Source organism: Phalaenopsis equestris, unplaced genomic scaffold (assembly GCF_001263595.1).
Source record: "Phalaenopsis equestris unplaced genomic scaffold, ASM126359v1 Scaffold000002, whole genome shotgun sequence".
NCBI lineage: Eukaryota > Viridiplantae > Streptophyta > Magnoliopsida > Asparagales > Orchidaceae > Phalaenopsis > Phalaenopsis equestris.
In genome coordinates, this window is record NW_018164444.1 from 47,315,256 (window position 1) to 47,335,346 (window position 20,091).

Genomic DNA, 20,091 nt, shown 5'->3' on the forward strand with positions numbered 1-20,091 from the left:
CGGGACTCTATTTATAGGATCTCAGCTGCAATTAATGATGGAATTTGAACTACTCTGATCGAATGACCTGAAGAGAATCCCTTGATTAGAAAACACTTGCGGATTTGATACAGTATTACGGATCACTACTTGCAGCCGTTGTAACTAGACCACGATTGTAGTTGAATTTTCTAACACGTATATTTTAAGCTATATAAAGACATGTGTAGCCTTTAGTATAAAATTGCTACCAAGTTTTTCCTATCATGAGATAAGGGAGTACTTCTATACTTACTATCCTATCATGAGATAAGGGAGTACTTCTATACTTACAAAAATATAGTAGATTACTGTGACTGGGCTAGGTTTTGTAATTTATTTCCTTTCAAGTTTTATCCGGCGTAAAAATTCTTGTGTATCATCTTGCTAATTTTTTTTATGTGTGTGTGTTGAATCTTCGTACAACGCTATGAAGTTAAATTATCACTCCACAACTGTGAATTTAAAATTCATAACAAAACTACTTGCATCTTTTACACTAACTCTCGAGATTCAAAGCTCTGACTCGAGGTTCGCTTGAAATTGATTTAAATTCTTAATTGTAATTCACTAATTTGGTTCAGGTATGCTCATAATAGTAGTTATATTATTTTTACTACGGACATTTACGTACATACCATTCTTATGTCTTTACATCTCTAGCACATAAACTCTCTTTTTTTTTTTACATTTATGCCACCCAAATCTTTCATGTAAAAAATAAATAAAATTAAAAATACACCATTTTAACTTTTATAAACTGGGTCATGAGATATATACCACTCAATTCCTATATATTTACATATCTAACTCCTAAAATTTAACTTCTTACATTTATATCAATCAAATATTTCATATCACATAAAAATATTAAAATTTAAAAACTTAATTAGTGAAATACACCATTTTTTAATACATATAGTTTGGCATTATATATATATATATATATAGAGAGAGAGAGAGAGAGAGAGAGAGAGAGAGAGAGAGAGAGAGAGAGAGAGAGAGAGAGAGAGAGAGAGAGAGAGAGAGAGAGAGTGAAATGTAGGTAAATCTTCCTAAAAAGTGAAATACATCTTTGTGATGCATTGGCAAAGGGGTTCGTATGTAAAAATTGTTCGGTATGTATGTAAATCTTTATTTATTATTATTATTAGCATATCCATTGCAATTATTCGTATAATATAAGTCTCAAAACAAATCAATTTTCAAAACCATCATAGTGGAATTTGCAGGCTCAAAAGAGCCCAGCCCAACACATTAATCATTAGCTCAGCTGCGGGAGCCCAAAAGCCTTGACAATAAAAACCTTGTAGCTGGGCTTATGAAAAGATGAGCTCTTATTATGGAAGAAACTGTACAGAATTTTATGCAAGATATGATAAATTTAGTGCTATGAATGTTTTTCTTATTATGGGTTTTTAAATACTAGCCCACCAAACACTATTATTTACTTATCTCACACCCCAAACTTAAATATTACTGAACAAGCACATCCATTTCATTAGAGACCAACTCCCGTTGTCGCAACTAAGCAGGCGAAAGCCATAGCAATTTCAATGTGGAAGCAAAGACGAAGTCAGTTGTCAAACTAGTACTAGTAGCTAAGGTTGCGAATCCAACAGTTGCGGCCAAGCCAATCGCACGTCTGGCCAAGGTGGCAAAGACTACAAAGAAAAATGCACCCGAAAAGTAGAGAATTGCACCAACAATCACTACAGGAAATGAAAAGTTGATGTTAAAATGGACATCGCTAATTGATTTTGCGTCGACATTGCATCTGAATTTTATTAACATCAGTGTGAAGGAGGTTCGGATAGCTAGTATTTAAAAATCCGAAACGTAAATATCATTGGAAAAGACACCTCCTTTAACCCCTCCAAGCAGAAATGAGCTTTGTAGATTTATGGACAACTTCAGACTATCATAATGTTTGAATATTGTTGCTAAACTGAGTCAAAAATATCACAAAGTTGTAATATTTTCCATAATAAATTCATTTAGAATCCAAATTTGATCATATAATATATGAAAGGAGGACTTGCTAACATACCATTCAATTCTTATGTATTTACATATCTAGCACCTAAAGTTTAATTTTTACGTATAAGCCATCTCATGCCCCTTCTATGTTGGAGTTGTGCACCCCCATAATTTCTTTTCACATTATTGTTGTACTAAAGGAGAAAATTTTTTGCACTGCTGTTGTGATTTCTGAAGGAGATTTTATGTGGTGTCGTTGCACTCTCTTGATGAGATTTTCTACGCTACCGTTATCCTTAATATATGGAGTTTTTACTTGTTGTTATGCTTTCCGGAGGATATTTTTTCCGCTACTGTTGCGATGTTTTGTTTTATCTTGTTCGTTTTGGAGTAGATTTTTCATGTTACAGTTGCACTTTTTGATGAAATTTTACATGCTGATATTGCTCTTTATGAAGGAGATTTTAATTGTTGTTATTGCGCTTTCTGAAGAAGATTTTCACGTTATTTTATCACTTTGTAGAAGATATTTCTCGCTCTTTGAGATTCTGAGATCCATGGATCTCATTCCACAAAAAATCTGAAAAAGTACCAGAATCCCGAGAATGAGATACTGAAACTTATCGAAGATGAGCAAAATCTTTCCTCAAAGGCGTGAAATATAAAGTTTACGAACATCAAATATATTCTTGGCATAAATGGATGTATACTGCTGGTGCAAAACAAATATTACCCTTAGGGGATCAACTAGTTAAATGTAAAATTGAATTATGCACCATGTTGAATTTCTCTCTCTGGAAAGTTGAGAGCTGCAGAATACTTGAGAAGAACTGATGGAGATAAGAACCATTCTAAGTTAGAATATCGAGAATGTGAAAGCCTGTTGAGTGAATATACGGGCTCTTAAAAAGGATGAAGATGCACGATTGGATGAAAGTTGACACCAATGACCCACATGATGACTAAACATCTGAAGGCCCCCACTTACTCAGAAAAGGGAAAAAACTAAAAATTTTGCAAGAGCATATCTCAGAAAAGGGAAGAAGATTTGTCATGTATTAATATTTTGTGCTAATATGTCTGTATTGATGGTTTTTCCTTAGTGCTTTTGTGCTAGTGTGTCAGCATTTGTAGCTCTTCTTGCATTTGATGTAGTCATAGTGTCAATTTATGTAGCTCTTTATTTGCTTGATATAACTCTTCACACATTGTGATAGTGCATATTTTTAACCTTATATTACACTTGTTGAGTGTCATTTCATTATTTATTTAGTGTAATCTTAGATTAACAAATTGCTCAACGAGCTTAGAGTTACCAAAATTTTTTATAGTTACTCAAACAATGTCAACTCGTCCTCAGTTGACTTCACAGTTAGAGATGCACCTTATTATATGTTATTAGTTGAAACACCTTCTCGATAATTGTAACCTGTAATGGATGAAGTCGATTATAATCCACTAAGGATGTAAGATTCACCTTGGGTTGTATAGTTGAAGGTGCTCGACAACTTTAACCTATTATGGATGAAGTCAAAAAACATCCACCAAGGATGCAAGACCCGTCATAAGTTATATAGCCGAAGATGTTTAATAGTGTTAAACTACTATAAATAAAGTTGTATAAAATTCACCAAAGATGTAAGACTTGTCATAGGTTATATAGTTGAAGATGTTTGATAGTAATAACCTATTATGAACAATGTTATATGAAATTGATCAAGAATGTAAGATCCGTCTTATATTGTATAATCGAAGATGCTCGACAGTGTTAACCTATAATGAAACAACTTTGAACAAAATCCACTAAACATGTAAGACACGTCCTATGTTCTATAACCGAAAAATGCTTGATGATGTTTACTCATTATAGATAAAGCAATATGAAATCGACTAATAATAAAAGACCCAACAAGATTATACAGTTAAAGATGGCGTTAACCCGTCATGAACGAAGTCTTATGAAATCCGCCATAATGTAAAATTCATCATAGTATATCAGCCTAAGCTTTTATTTATTTCTTTTACAATAAACAAAAAATACAAAGACTTGTATTTATTTCACATTGAAATTAAAAGCTCCAAAATATTTTTAATGTATCACATTACTCTTATACTCCAATTTTTTCACTAAATTAAACAACCCTAAATTAATTTTGAATTTAAAAATTAATGAAAATTAAATTTTAATCGGAATACTCTCACTTAATTTTTAAATTAATTTCATCTTTAAACTAATTTGTGAACGGCCTTCAGCTGAACATCTGTTACAGACACAGATCATTAGACCCGACAAGCGCAACATAAGCCGACACGTAACGAGCAGCAGTCCAGACCGTTTGATCTCGTAACGCGCACTACCAACCGTCTGATCATGGGATCAAGGCTGCTTCAGGAAAACGATAAGCGATCCCATCGTCCATTTATTTAACGGACGGCCGAGATCTCCCCAACGTCCTCTCCACTTTCATTGGCCAATAACACCAGAAAGCGAAATCTCATTGGTCCACGTCACCAAAATGACGTTTTTAGCTCAGAAGAAATCGACCCGTCTCTCTCCACCTCGGAGACCCGATCCTTTTATTTAAGCTCAAGAGCACCTTTCGCAGAAGAGAGAGAAAGTGCGTACACACAGACTGAGGGAGAGAGAGAGAGATTGGAACGATGGGGCGATCGATTCGCGATCGGGTTTTGTTGGGGCTTCTACTTGCTGGTATGTTATGGATGTGTAATCGTCTCTGTTAGTTCTTCTTGATTTTGCTTATGAATGGGGTGATTTGGATCTCTCTGGCATTAGATTTGATTCACTGTTGGACTGATTGGTTGATTTCTTGTTTATGGCTGTGATCTGTAAGAGACTGTGTGATTTTTTTGGTTAATTCTGATATTTATTTATTTTATTGACCCGAGGGATGGCGTAATAGATTTTGTGAGAATAATCGAGGTTTAGATTCTAATGAGGCGACATGGGGCAATCCGATGCTTTTGTTGTTTAAGATCTAAGTTGGAAATTATAACTGAAATTGACAGACTGTGTTTAAACAGCAAAAAACAAAGTATGCCAATAGAGTAGCTATTAATAGCATTAAAGTTATTAATAATAAAAAGAATGATAATAGGTCAGATAATACTGAAACATAGCATAATCGCAGATCTTATTGTTTGACTAGTATGTAGAGCTGTAACTTTGAACGAAATACCTTATGGCATGATTTGGATTTCTTTAGGGTTATTTTGAATGTTTCTGCAGATCTTAATTCTCCCTTTGACATTGCGGCATAGGATAAAAACTTAGGTAGGATTGTTTTTGATTTTATGCATTCCTTAGTCACCACTAAGTCAATTTATTGGGTGAAACACCAAATAACTCGAATTTCATTAGACAAATTAGGAAGCACGTGTTTGTGGATCTTTTGTTCTCCTTAGAACATCTTATGTCATGTGGATTTGATACAGTATTACGGCCACAATTCGTTTCTTATGCCATTCCCCCTTTACCTCCATGCATGCAATTCTTGTATTTCCTTGATGTAGGAAGATTTACGTACATAACACTCATTTCTTGTGCATACAATCCCCCTTTACCTCCATGCATGCAATTCTTGTATTTACTTGATGTAGGAAGATTTACATACATAACACTCATTTCTCGTGCATACAAATCTAACGCCTAAATTTTAATTTTTACATGCATGCCACCATAACTAAGTATGAAAGGCAATCTAACGCCTAAATTTCAATTTTTACATTCATGCCACCATAACTAAGTATGAAAGGTTATTTCTCTTATAAGAACGTAGTGATAATGGTTTTTTTTATGTGATGTTAAAGATTTGGTTGGTATACATGTAAAAATAAAAGTTTAGGTATTAGATATGTAAATACATGGGAATTGGGTGATTTATTATTGTTTTGATTCAATGTAAAATAATTGTTGTTGGTCTATCCAGCAACAATTGAACAGCACCGTGACTATAAAATCATAATAGGCAACGGGCTCAAATATTTTAATGTTAATTGCTTGCACAATACCTCTCTAGTGCTAAATAGAAGCTATTTTGAAAAAAAATAATAATAATGATAATGATAAAATGGTTTTTGCAGGTTGTTTATTCGCATTCTCCATTGCTAAGGAAGAAGCCACCAAGTTGGGAACTGTCATTGGGATTGATCTTGGCACCACGTACTCCTGTGTTGGCGTCTACAAGGGTGGTCATGTAGAAATTATAGCAAATGATCAAGGTAACCGTATCACTCCTTCTTGGGTCGCCTTCACCGACAACGAAAGGTTGATCGGTGAAGCTGCGAAGAACCAGGCAGCTGTGAATGCTGAAAGAACTATTTTTGATGTCAAAAGACTCATTGGAAGGAAGTGAGTTTGCTATATTATCGTTCATTTAATGAATCTGTTGTTTGATTCAATTACACAAGTTTATGTTTTGAACACTTTTTCATGTAATTCGATTTCAGGTTTGAGGATAAGGAGGTGCAGAGGGACATGAAACTTGTTCCCTACAAGATTGTGAACAAGGATGGAAAACCTTATATTCAAGTTAAGATCAAGGATGGTGAAATTAAAGTGTTTAGTCCTGAGGAAATAAGCGCCATGATTTTAACGAAGATGAAGGAGACAGCTGAGGCTTACCTTGGGAAGAAGATCAAGGATGCTGTCGTCACTGTTCCGGGTGAGAAGAGCTCAGATTTCATTAATGGCTGCTTTGCTAGCCTGTTTTGGTTGAAACTGATTAACTTTTCGGTGCAGCTTACTTCAATGATGCTCAGAGGCAGGCAACGAAGGATGCTGGAGTGATTGCAGGACTGAATGTTGCCAGAATTATAAATGAACCAACTGCTGCTGCCATTGCTTATGGACTCGATAAGAAAGGTGGGGAGAAGAACATTCTTGTCTTCGACCTTGGTGGTGGCACCTTTGATGTGAGCATCTTGACCATTGATAATGGAGTTTTTGAAGTCTTGGCTACAAATGGCGACACTCATCTTGGAGGTACTGTCCTTGTAGTTCAACATATATGTAAAAAAGACATTTGTGATATACATATTTTGCTGACATTGATTCCATTAATTTGCAGGGGAGGACTTTGATCATAGGATCATGGAGTACTTCATCAAATTGATTAAGAAAAAACATGGCAAGGACATTAGCAAGGACAATCGTGCTCTGGGAAAACTGAGACGGGAAGCAGAGCGTGCCAAGAGAGCGTTGAGTAACCAGCACCAAGTTCGTGTTGAGATCGAAGCCCTCTTTGATGGAATTGATTTCTCTGAGCCTTTGACTCGTGCTAGATTTGAGGAACTGAACAATGACCTGTTCAGGAAGACCATGGGACCTGTTAAGAAAGCCATGGAAGATGCTGGTCTTGAGAAGAATCAAATAGATGAGATAGTTCTCGTTGGTGGGAGCACCAGAATTCCTAAAGTTCAGCAGCTTTTGAAGGATTACTTTGATGGAAAGGAGCCAAACAAGGGTGTGAATCCAGATGAAGCTGTAGCCTTCGGTGCTGCTGTGCAAGGAAGCATTCTAAGTGGAGAAGGTGGAGATGAAACCAAAGGTATATATGTAAATTGCTTTTTAGGAATCCAAGAGAGCAAGTTTAACTTTTTATTTTGCTATAATCAGAAAAGTTTAAGTTCTGATTTTCCTGTTGGGTTTCTTTCCAGATATTCTCCTGCTTGATGTGGCTCCTCTTACTCTTGGTATCGAGACTGTTGGTGGTGTCATGACCAAGTTGATTCCGAGAAACACTGTTATCCCAACAAAGAAATCTCAGGTTTTCACCACCTATCAGGATCAGCAGACTACCGTCTCCATCCAGGTATGAATTATATTTACCAAATACTGATATTTTTCGCATATTTCCTACATTTAGTACTCTAATCTGTTGTCACATTGTCTAGTACTTACAATTGAGCTTTGGAATTGGGTTTTTTAACTTTGTTTCTTTTTTTCCTTTTCTATTTACAAGAAAACCCTGCTTGTGACTAATAGAAGATGGTTCAACTTAAACAACTACTGTAATAAAATGCTAAAAGGATTGAAAAATTAGAGTAAATTTAAAAATAAATAACTTCCTACTAGAAAAAACAAAGTTTTTTAATAATCTTTGTACTTAAACATTTAAATTCTAATATATTTTTGTTATTTTATATTGATATTGCTTAACATGAGTTCACAAGTCAAGTGGGGCTTGTTCTTATCGAGCCGACTCACTAGTCAGCTCAACTCAATCCATGAATCAGTTTTATATTATTATACTTCTAAATGTTTCAATAATAACATTTAGAATTAAACTTGATATTGACTTTATTTTATTAAACTCCATCAAAATTTCTCAATGAAATATTCGACCTCGGTTCTAGAAGTGTGTTAAAAACGACAAACAACTAAGCCCCGTTATCTGTTCTAACGTGTTTCTTCTTGAGCAGGTCTTTGAGGGTGAGAGGAGCCTCACTAAGGACTGCAGAAATCTTGGAAAATTTGATCTCAGTGGAATCCCACCCGCACCTAGGTTCATTTCTCTCCTTAAATGAATCCTTCCTGCAATTTTACTTTTGTATTTACATATCTAACACCTAAACTTTACTTTTTACATTAATACCACAAAGTTTCATATCACATCAAAAATACTCCATTTTAACTTCTAAAAAGTGAAATTCACCTTTTTCATGCATTAATAAGGTAGCATAGCGTGTATGTGAAAATTGAAGTCTAGGTGTAAGATATGTAAAACATATTAGGAATTGAGTGGTGTGTACGTAAATCTTACAATTATCTCAATGAATAACACCTATCCTTCTTACATTAATACCACATAAATCTTTCATATCACAGAATACCACCATTTTAACTTTTAAAAGCGAAGTACACATTTTAATACATATTTAAGGTGATATTTATGTAAAAAATTATCACATAAAAAATGGCATCATTTTAACATTTAAAAAAAAATGAAGCACACCTTTATAGCTAAGGTGTTCATGTATTTGTAAAATTAAAGTTTTAACTATTAGATATGTAAATACAAAGGAATTCAGTAACACCTAAACTTTACTTTTTACATTAATACCACATAAAGTTTCATATCACATCAAAAGTACTACCATTTTAACTTCTAAAATTCACCTTTTTCATGCATTAATAAGGTAGCATAGCATGTATGTGAAAATTGAAGTCTAGGTGTAAGATATGTAAAACATAATAGGAATTGAGTGGTGTGTACGTAAATCTTACAATTATCTCAATGAATAACACCTATCCTTCTTACATTAATACCACATAAATCTTTCATATCACAGAATACCACCATTTTAACTTTTAAAAACGAAGTACACATTTTAATACATATTATGGTGATATTTATGTAAAAAAATTAAGTTTAGGTGCTAGATATGTAAATACATAGGAATTGAGTGGTCTTGAGTGTCAATCTTCCTTACAATTATCTCAATGAATAAACATATACTTTACATTTTACATTAATATCACATGATTTTTTTATCACATAAAAAATGGCATCATTTTAACATTTTAAAAAAAATGAAACACACCTTTATGGCTAAGGTGTTCTTGTATGTAAAAAGTAAATTTTAACTCTTAGATATGTAAATACACAGGAATTCAAGGGGTATGTTTGTAAATCTTTCTTACAATTATCTCAATGAACAACAGAGGCACACCTCAAATCGAAGTCACATTCGAGGTCGACGCCAATGGCATCCTCAACGTCAAGGCCGAGGACAAAGGCACCGGAAAATCTGAGAAGATCACCATCACCAACGACAAGGGCCGTCTGAGTCAAGAGGAGATTGACCGGATGGTCAAGGAGGCTGAGGAGTTCGCCGAGGAAGACAAGAAGGTAAAAGAAAGGATCGATGCCAGGAACCAGTTGGAGACCTATGTTTACAACATGAAGAACACCATCAATGATAAGGATAAGCTCGCCGACAAGATCGACAGCGAGGAGAAGGAGAGCATCGACGCCGCCCTCAAGGAGGCATTGGAATGGCTCGATGATAACCAGAATGCGGAGAAGGAAGATTTTGACGAGAAATTAAAGGAGGTGGAGGCAGTATGCAACCCTATCATCTCCAAAGTTTATCAGAGGTCTGGTGGTGCTCCAGGAGGGGCATCAGATGGCGGCGCCGATGATGATGATGAGTCTTCTCATGATGAGCTTTGAGTGATAGATGGAAGTTTTTGGTTTTGTTTTCTGTAATTTTTGGATAGATGAGGGATCGGGGAAGAAAAAAAATGGACTGATAATTCCCTACAGCGTGATGATGGATGATGTTAGTTCTTTTTTCAGAACAATGTATTACTTTTGAATTATTATCTTTTGATGAATTTTGGAAAGGTTACAATCATCACTATCTTATTGCTGGGATTTGATCAGCACCATTTTTTCATTGTTTAATAAGATGAGAAAAAGTTTACAAAAATATTACAAATTTTTTACAATTTTTAGTCGCGCATCAAACACCTCGTCTCCAATGGGGAAAAAATTTAAGTACGATAGACGTACGCAGCGCTGCGTGCGATATTGGGGTTATACCGAGGGTACAAGGGGGTTGCATCCACGGTATAAGCCCTTGTAACCTTCCTGTAACTTGTTGTAACCTATCTGTACCCTAAAATAAGTTTCACGCTTCTGTTATTATATATTAAGAGGTTACACGTAAGTTACAGGGAGGTTACATGAAGGTTACAAGGGTTTATACCGTGGATGTAACCCCCTTGTACTCTCGGTATACCCCAATATCGCACGCAGCGCTGCGTACGTCTATTGCACGCAAATTTTTTCCCTCCAATGGGCTATTGTCATCGCTTTGGCTTCTATGGATATAATTCCCTTTTTTATTTATGAAGTAGTTGGGCGTTCAAATTTTACATTTGTAGCGCTTATGCATTGAAAATTATATTCCATTTTTAAAAATTAATAATACTTATATTTTTGTTGCCATGTAAAAAAATTGAGTGTTTTTAAAATTAAAGCCAAAGTTTTTAAGTGTTAAATGTGTAAATATCTAGAAATTATACTGTATGTAAATGTGCCCTTAAAATTATTGTTGAAGTATTCTTTTCAACCCACCTAAGAATTTACGATGAACTTTATCATTAAATAGGGAAAATTAAGCCCAAATAGAGTTTTTAGTTGTGGTCAAATATTGGAAAAAATATTGCATCAGAATTTTGCAGGTAGAGTTGCTTGCGGAGTCCAATGAAATCACACTACGTGGAAGTGAGAAAAAAAAATCGGTCTGGTAACATGAGAATATTCTCCATGCGTTATTTCATGTTATATAAATGCTATTGTATGTTATTCAGATGTTATTGTGTTCTATGAATATTCTCGATATTATAAAAACACAATAACACATCAATAATACTTGAATAATACACAATAACATTTGAATAACACAATAATACATGAATAACACGAGAGGAATACTCTATTGTGTTACCAGACATATTTTTTTCTTTTTTGTTATCATCAGGTTGCGTGATTTTATTAAACTTCGCACGTAACTCTACGTGCAGAGCCCTGAAGCAATACTTTCCTCAAATATTGACACCGCTTCAAGTTGTTTAGAATTATTGACGACTATTTTTTTAAACTCACCCGATAATGACAATCTTTTCAAATTCAAAATTTTTAAAAACTTTATAATTCTTTAATAATTTTTTTAATTTTTATTATTTATTTTTTTAATTATGAATCTCAAAACATAATGGCAAGAGTACTTCTGAAAGAAAGCTGCATAGGCCTAGTTTTAACTAAGAGACTATTATTGGTAGCTTGAGTTAATTAATAAATAGAATGCAGCAAAATTTTAAATTTCGGTGTTTGATAGGATTAAAAGGAAATACAACATAACTGCTTCAAAAAGGTATATTCAAAATTCATCAGATTTGATTGCATTAAAACATAAAATTACAAATTGCGCGAGTCATTGCCGTCCACAATTCTATTGGTCATGCCAAAAAATATAAACACTTGCATTTATTTCACAATTAATTAAATATATACTATATTTTAATAATATTATATTCCTTTTACAAGGAACCAGATGGCACCTTTATATTGGCCAAAGGAGAGTTGCAAGAAGCCATTAATGATGGAATCCTATAGGTTTAATAATTATTGAATAAAAGAAATGAAAATATGCTCAGTAATTTCGGGTACATATAATAAAATTTAAAATATGTATCAATATAGCAGCGAAAGATTTAAAAAATAACAATAACAAATAAAAGACATTGATATTGATTAATGATCACATGCATAACAATCAAAATATTAATATTTACACATTTCCAGCCTTAAATTTCATTATTTACATCATATATCACCCCGATAATGAATCTTCTCAGACATTCAATGAAGAAGCCAATTAAGATGAACCACTCATTAAGACAAGAAAAATTTGCTTATGTAAGACGTTTGCAGAGCTGCGTACATCAAAGGTTATTCAAAAGGTATTTGGGGGTTATATCCGCGTTATACTTCTGTAACATATTTGTAACCTATCTATACCACCCAATATCTCTGAATAACCTCTGATGTACGCAACTCTGCAAACGTCTTACGTATGCAAATTTTTCTCCATTAAGACACTCACCTGGGTGAAAAAAAGTGCAATTAAGCATTGAGTTGGAAGAGACTAACCATGATTGAGCATTTATCAGCTTCTTTTTTTTACTTTATTTGTTATATAGTTTTTTTTTTTTTTTTACATTTATACCCCCCCAAATCATTCATATCTCATAAAAAATACCACTATTTTAACTTCTTAAAAAAAGTGAAATACACCTTACATGCATAAGTAATATGTCATATCTGTAAAAATTGAGTTTTAGTGGTTCGATGAGTAAATACATAGGAATTGAATGGTATCCATGTAAATCTTCCAAGGATTCAGATTCAGATGGCAAGAAATAAAAAGCAAATAATTCAACTTTATTTACATGTACATGATCACATCTACACATAACGTAAAGAATGAATACCTGATCAAAAGGAAAAGAACAAGCCAGTAAACACCAGCAAAATAATCATTCCTTCTACTTGCACAGAAAATCAAACATTTCCTTCTCCAAATAATAATAATATACATACCTGATTATGTCCTCTGTGGCTTCTAAAGGACTTGCCAATCATCGTCGCCGCCGCTGCCCCCTTCATCTCCATCATGCTCACATAAGTTTTCGAAACCAGAATTTATTTCCTCCCTATTTGCATTGCCAGCAGCAGCATCACCTAACCTATTGTGCTTAGGTTTTATTGTTTCAAAAGACTTAGCTACAGTAAAGAGCGGAGCCCCATTGGATCGGTCGGCAAGGTCTGATGCGCGAGAACAGAAATCCATGAAGTCATCTGAATGAAATTCAATAAGAACAAATGTAGTTTAGGCCTCTTACATTTATACCAATCAAATCTTTCATATCACATAAAAAATATCACAATTTTTAACTTTTAAAAAGTGAAATATACCGTTTTATGCCTATGAAAGGTCGCATGTATGTAAAATTGAAGTTCAGGTGTTAGATATGTAAATACATGAGGTGAGTGGTATGTAATTCTTCCTAATATAATATATTATAGGCCCATTAACATGCATAACACACAATTATTATGTATTCACATTTCTCACAATTAAACTTTTATATTTACACACAGCATTCAAATCTTTAATATCACATCATAATTAACAGAGTACTTTTTAAAAGTAAAATACACCTTTTTTCATGAATAGATTTAAAGCACCAAAGTGCTATTTTGTAAATATGAGAGTTTAGTTGTGAGATAAATAAATACTAAGAATCGTGTGCTACTTATGTAAAGTTTCATGTAATAAAATATAACATGATGAGCAGAATAAACAAACCTTTGTCCCTACAATAAAAGCCAATTGCCAAAGATGGGTCGATTGAGTCAAGAGGCATGCTGCGCACGGTACTGAAAAGTAACAAAAGGGTAAGAGGCAATAATAAATATCAAAATCAGACACAATAATGTAAAAACAATTTACATAAATACCACATAATTCTTATATATTTATACGTCTAACCCCTAAAATTTGATATTCACAAATATATAAGAAAAAGTACCCTGATGAGTATATACCTGCAGTGATATGAAGAAGTATCAGCCTCCACATTATCCGGTTTGATATCAACAACCTGTTTTCATTTGTAACAAAAAACTAGATAAGAATATTCTCTTAAATTGGAGCCAATCACAACTTTATTATAGAAATATAGAATCCAAAAGGAGTAAAAATAGCAAGTGCAGAAAGAGAAGGAAAAAGAGCTCCAAGTGCGTGGGTTAGACAAGTAAAATAAAAAATCAATGTAAGATAATGTAAAAAGAAAAGGAAAAAAAAACTAATCCTCTATGCTACTCAAAGTTCACATAAATTAAAAAAAAAAAGTTGGGAGAACTTGAAAAGAAGACCAAGGAAAAGAATATGAGAACGAAAATATTCCTCTTTCACTAGATTATAGTACTTGGGTGAAGTAATTAGAGTATTCAGGATCTATCCAACATAAACCAGTAACGAAACTAAACTACTCAGATTAGCATAAATTTCCAAAAACCAATACCGCTGAATCCTTAATAGCATTGTTAAGAAGTTGCAATATTTGACATGTGATGCAGATTCCATTAAAAAAAAAAACAAAACAAAGATGCATCAGACATTAGTAAATTTCTTTCAAGAAAAAGAAATATAATTCTCTCATTTAACTTAAGAAAAAATTTATAATGCAACCTTTACTAATTGTTTAAATTTCAAAAAACTGGATACCTTTCAAAAGTATAATTATCTCAACAGTGCCTTAAGAATATTTAAGACTTGTGAGGTTAAGAATAGCAGCCTAAAGCACTCCTTGATTAAAGTAGGCAGTTTAAATTAAAAGTGTCTAAGCAGAACTAATAAGTTATTTATACCGGCTGGACTTCATGAGGATCGAGGTAGAATGCTCTGTCATCTTGAACACCAACAATGTAAGTCGAAGCGCCAGGCTTTCCGCCCATGACGCCCAAGCTCTGTGGAAATGTAAATGTTTCCCGTAACAAGGGAATATACCTACAATTGAAGTTGCAAAATTTATTAATGCTAGATAGTGTTTAAAACCTGCAATTACAGTTAAATTAAGATGTTACTGCGTTTATTTATGCAACAATAATTAAGGTGAGTGGAAAAGAATAAAACCATGCATCAAAGATGAGAAATTACACGAGAGGACACAATCGAGAAAAAGGATTCATATAGCCGACCCTGCATAGTGGAATAAAAGCATATTGTTGTTGATGTTGTTGTTGGATCAAGATGGAAAATCACAGTGCATTAATCCGTTGTAATAATGATAATAATATCATTATCATTACTATCATTATTATTATTATTTTAAAATATAAATTAGGGTTTGAGTTGTAATTTTAGGTATAACATATTTATATAGATAAAAATTTTACCCTAAATTAAACCTAATTTTATTCTCTGGCTACTTCAATGGAAGAATTTGAGCAATGATGATTTCACTGTCATTTGGGGTTTTCTTAACAGAGTAGAAATTTCTTACTTTGATCCTTTGTTCGATCAATAGGATCAAAATTGATTATTGTCAATTAAAAAAAAATTTATAAGATTAAATGATCGGTCTAACTTTGCAGTAACTGACAAACAGGCAACAACCATTAGAGATAGATCATATGAGAGATGGTTCGTGGTTGGGTTTCTAAGAAGGTGAGAGCCCTAAGAGTTGGTTGGACCAGGCTACCAGCAAGTCTCATTGTTAACACTTAGCACCAACGTTATCAAAAGAGTATTTAGAAGCAAAGTGAAGTGGTAAGCTAGACCTGTGCTCTGTTTGCCTGTGAAGCGCAAGTATACAACAAAACACTATCATTGCACCAATTTGCCACATTGCATCGTAGAACCTTGCACTACGCTTCTTATCAGAGCAATTTCCTGATTCATATTTCATGATTCAGTTAAACATTTACCGTAACAACTAAGTATGATAAATTTTAACAATCTTTGAATAACCTAAGCCTCATAAATCGAGCAAAAAATGGCCTTTTAAAATGAATTTTATCTTGATTCTTATAGCATAAGTGCCGCTTCACATTGCAAAAATGAGTAAATGATCAAAACCATCTTTAAACTTGTTAGGTTAGTCCATTTAATACCAAACCTTTTTATGTATGCAATTTAGTCCTCAACGCACCCGTTTGATATAATAATATCATTATTATTATTATTATTTAAAAAAAAAATTTAATTAATTAGAGCTCGAGTTGTAACTTTAGGTATAACACAATAATATAAATAAAAAATTTACTCTAGATTAAACCTAATTTTATTCTTTGGCTACTTCAATGAAGAAGTTGAAACATTCGACAATGATGATTTCACAATCTTTTGAGTTTTGCGTAACAAAGTAGAAATTTCTTGTTTTGATCCTTTCTTTGTTCCATCACACTAATAAAAAAACATTTTCATATTTAGATATATAGTATAATAATATTTCATAATAATTGTTTACATCACACTATAAAAATAACATTTTCATATTTCATACTGTCTTCTTTTAAAGCAACTAACTTGCTCAAAGCCCCTAAATCTATAATCATTTGCCTCACACACACACGCTCGCACACACGCACTATTCCCCTTAGTACAAAGGATGCAAATCATAACAAACTATAGCTTTTGCTTTACTAACAACCCTCTTTGCGAGATTTCTAGCTTTACCATGCAATCATATTAAGTTTCAAAATATTCAATTTTTAAAGACATTTTAGAAGCTTTTTTTTTTTAAATTGCTACTTGTATCTCATCCCTCCACAATTAAATCTCATTATCAGTGTATGCTTTGCTCCTAAACTCCCCTAAAATATGTACACCAATCATCTTAATGAAACTAGTCATTTTACCCCATATAAGGTTTAGCCCAACTAAAAAACTCCAATTTAATTCCTATTTTTTTTGGAACGGTGAGCGACAATCACAAAGTATTTCTCTCTTAAATAAGCAAACCTTCTCCAATTTGTGTCTTTTAATAATTTATCCTGACATATTAACATTTTCTCATCTTTCAAATTTTACCACCATATTCCAAGAAAAAGAAATTGATTTTGTATATATATATATATTCAAAAATATTGCCCTACATTAAATGGTCTCATTATCCTAGAATAACCTTGTAATTTTTATAGGAATTTTTTTCTTTACTTCTAACAACAACAATAACAACAACAAACATTTATCCCACTAAGTGGCGTCGGCTATATGAATCTTTTTTTCTCAATTGCGTCTTATTGAGTGTCATATTTTCATTTAATTCTAATAAATCAAGATCATTTGTTATACAATATGTCCAAGTCTTTCTAGGTCTAACTTTGTCTTTCTTAATATAAGCAGAATCTAAAACATCTACTCTCCAAATCAGATCATCAGATCGTCGACGTTTAACGTGACCAAACTATTTAAGACAACTCTCTCTAATTTTGTCTGCTACTGTGCTACACCAACCCTATCACAGATATATTCATTTCGCAATTTGTCTCTAAAGTGTAAACTTATCATCCACTTAAGCATTCTCAGCTCGGCAACACTTAACTTAATTTTATGCTTCTCTTTTAAAGGCCAACATTCAACGACATAGAGCATTGCAGGTTTCACCACCACTTTATAAAATTGTCCTTTCAGTCTAAGCGGTACTTTTCTATCACACAATAGACCCGAAGAATTCCTTCACTTCAGCCAACCAACTTGAATTCTACTAATAACATCCCAATTTATATCACCGTCACTTTGAACAATAAACCCGAGATATCTAAAGCGTTCACACATTTTAATAATTTGATCATCCATAGTTAGAACTCTGTCACTAGAGCTACAACTACTAAAATTACATTCCATGTATTTAGCTATAGTTCTACTCAAAGGAAGGCCTTTAGATTCCAATGTAGACCTCCACAATTCAAGTTTTTCCTTCTAAGTTAAGAAGAAATTTATTTTGAGATTTGGTCTCACTTTTGTAAATAATCAAGTTTTCATCTTATTTCTTAAGAATATGTTCACTATTGCAAGATCACATGCTAATGTGAAATAAAGTATAGTTTCTCAAATTACATTTATATCTCCTATTTAATAACTATCATAAATTCGCTCATAGCCCATAATATTAGAACATATATACACATTTAAAACACCTCCAGTGACAATTATTTCTTTAGCAAATATGAATTGTAGTACTGTAGTAGTTGATCCATCTCTTTATAAAATTAATTTTTAAACTATTTTCTAATCTAACTTAAGAAGTATTAGAATTAAGCACATTAATTATTTCCCTGTGGATAAATCACTAACCATATTAACTGCCCATCAATTCTATTTGCCTCCTGATAAATCAATCAACGCAGTGAAAGAAACATTGGCTGATCATTTATGTTTAAACCATATCAAGTAATCTAAACCATGTATATTTAGTTGCATCTATAATCAACACAAAAGATCTAAAAAATGGAAATTCCTTGATACGGTATAATCAAATCTAAAGAAATCAGATCACAAAAGCCTAAATTCTAAAAAACCAATTATAGAAAATCAAATCGTAAACAAAAAGGCTGAATCAGATCTTTTGAGGCTCATAAATGTTTTATTCAAAATTTCTCACAGTTATTATTAGATTAAATTATGATAAGTTTCAAAATACATTATTCTAAGAGAGAGAGAGGTAGAAAAGAAGAGAGGTAGAGGAAAGGATAAATTAAGAGAGTGGGCAAGAAAAGAACTGGAGAGAGGGAGTCGAGAAAAGATCTAGGAGGAGAAAAGGAGGCAATCAATTGTAGAGTAAAATAATATTTTATTTAAACAAAAGTTCACAACAAAATCAAGAACCTTTAACATAAACATTAGGTTCAAATACTTCCATAACTAGCATTAGTTATTATAACAAGGATACATCATTACTGCCAATAAATGAAACATTCAAAATATTAAAATATATTAAAACTAAATAAATGAGTGCCTATAAACTGATATGGAAGAGGATTCTAATAAACTTATGCCTTATTTCTCCTGAAGCACTCACCAGGATCAAAAGAAACAATTCTCCAAAGAATTGAAATGTGACCATAGTGGTGGTGAAATTGGACTAAGAACTATCCTAGGACTGAAACAAAGGGCATATGCTAGACAGTGTGTTTGTAGTGAAGGCAGAAGCACAAACTCAATTCAGACAATGGGAATAATACTACCAACTGTGAATCAATATTTGACAAGCAATAATACTTAATAAGTAGTGCAAACTCATACTCAATTACATGTGCAGTGTTGACCTCATTTTTAGTGAGGTCTAGTCTTTCTCTTAGGATTTAGGATCTAGCCTTAGGGGTCTCCCGGCGACTATCTTAGAGCCTTAGAAATGTGACCCGCCTCGTTTTAGGAGTTCGACCTACTTCCGTCCCCTTTTGGAGTTTCGCGTGTGTGGTATCGACTTCTAGTACTTAGAAGGATGAAACCGACATGAGGAAACCCAAAAGGGATTCCTGTAGGACCCTTCTGAGCCTTAGGGTGGCTTTCTGCACAATTCACACTCCAGCGCGCACCTTCGCAATTCGGAGAGTCGACGCGTCCGATCGCCACAATTCACATCGCTTGTACTGTTATTTGTCGAGGGCTCGAGTAAACCTTTTGAGACGATCGATCGCGGGTCGAAATTATATGAAATTTGAATTTCGACGCGTTTTTTGACCCGATTGTCGACGACGTCGTCCGAGCGACCCCGGATGACAAAACAGACAGCACCGGCGCATCCGGAACGTCGATTTTGCCCAGGGAGGACACCCAATTTGTTACGTCGCCACGCGCGAGTAAATCGGGTTTTATTTAATATATTTATATATATATATTAATTAACTTTTTTTTACCCCTCCCCCTTTCCTCTTTAATCCCTAGCACTCCCTGCGTCCGAGCTCTGTCTCCCTTCTCCCGTTCGCGCGCCTGACCTCTCCCTTTCTTGGTCTCGAGCCGAGCGAGCTCTTCCTCCTCCTCTCCCCCGAACAC

The 20,091-nt window shown here is 33.6% G+C and overlaps 2 protein-coding genes across 6 annotated transcripts in view; one reads left to right on the forward strand and one right to left on the reverse strand.

The window, feature by feature from the left end:
- The first annotated feature begins 4,578 nt into the window (after positions 1 to 4,578).
- LOC110022492 (luminal-binding protein 2) lies at positions 4,579 to 10,265 on the forward strand. The gene is made up of 8 exons (XM_020721460.1): positions 4,579 to 4,708; positions 6,100 to 6,367; positions 6,466 to 6,680; positions 6,758 to 7,000; positions 7,086 to 7,565; positions 7,675 to 7,829; positions 8,440 to 8,522; positions 9,683 to 10,265. Exons 1-8 carry the CDS (start codon positions 4,660 to 4,662, stop codon positions 10,191 to 10,193), a joined length of 2,004 nt encoding a protein of 667 aa, XP_020577119.1. The 5' UTR covers positions 4,579 to 4,659; the 3' UTR covers positions 10,194 to 10,265.
- Positions 10,266 to 12,940: 2,675 nt separating this feature from the next.
- The window catches only part of LOC110026174 (cysteine protease ATG4B-like), a 40,105-nt gene continuing 32,954 nt past the window's right edge, over positions 12,941 to 20,091 (reverse strand). For 2 of the 5 annotated variants that reach the window (XM_020727041.1, XM_020727050.1), the window contains 4 exons: positions 14,964 to 15,102; positions 14,139 to 14,194; positions 13,900 to 13,970; positions 13,035 to 13,388 (listed from right to left, as the gene is read on the reverse strand). In XM_020727041.1, the coding sequence (XP_020582700.1) occupies positions 13,153 to 13,388; positions 13,900 to 13,970; positions 14,139 to 14,194; positions 14,964 to 15,102 (502 nt within the window). In that variant the 3' untranslated portion in view covers positions 13,035 to 13,152. The other 3 variants (XM_020727031.1, XM_020727058.1, XM_020727037.1) reach the window with 3 other exon arrangements.

Excerpts from the sequence above, each read along its gene's own strand:
- LOC110022492 (XM_020721460.1), top strand. The coding sequence starts at position 4,660 with ATGGGGCGATCGATTCGCGATCGGGTTTTGTTGGGGCTTCTACTTGCT. Across the intron at positions 6,681-6,757 it reads TGCTGTCGTCACTGTTCCGG|CTTACTTCAATGATGCTCAG; the intron begins GTGAGAAGAGCT and ends TTTTCGGTGCAG. Across the intron at positions 8,523-9,682 it reads GGAATCCCACCCGCACCTAG|AGGCACACCTCAAATCGAAG; the intron begins GTTCATTTCTCT and ends AATGAACAACAG.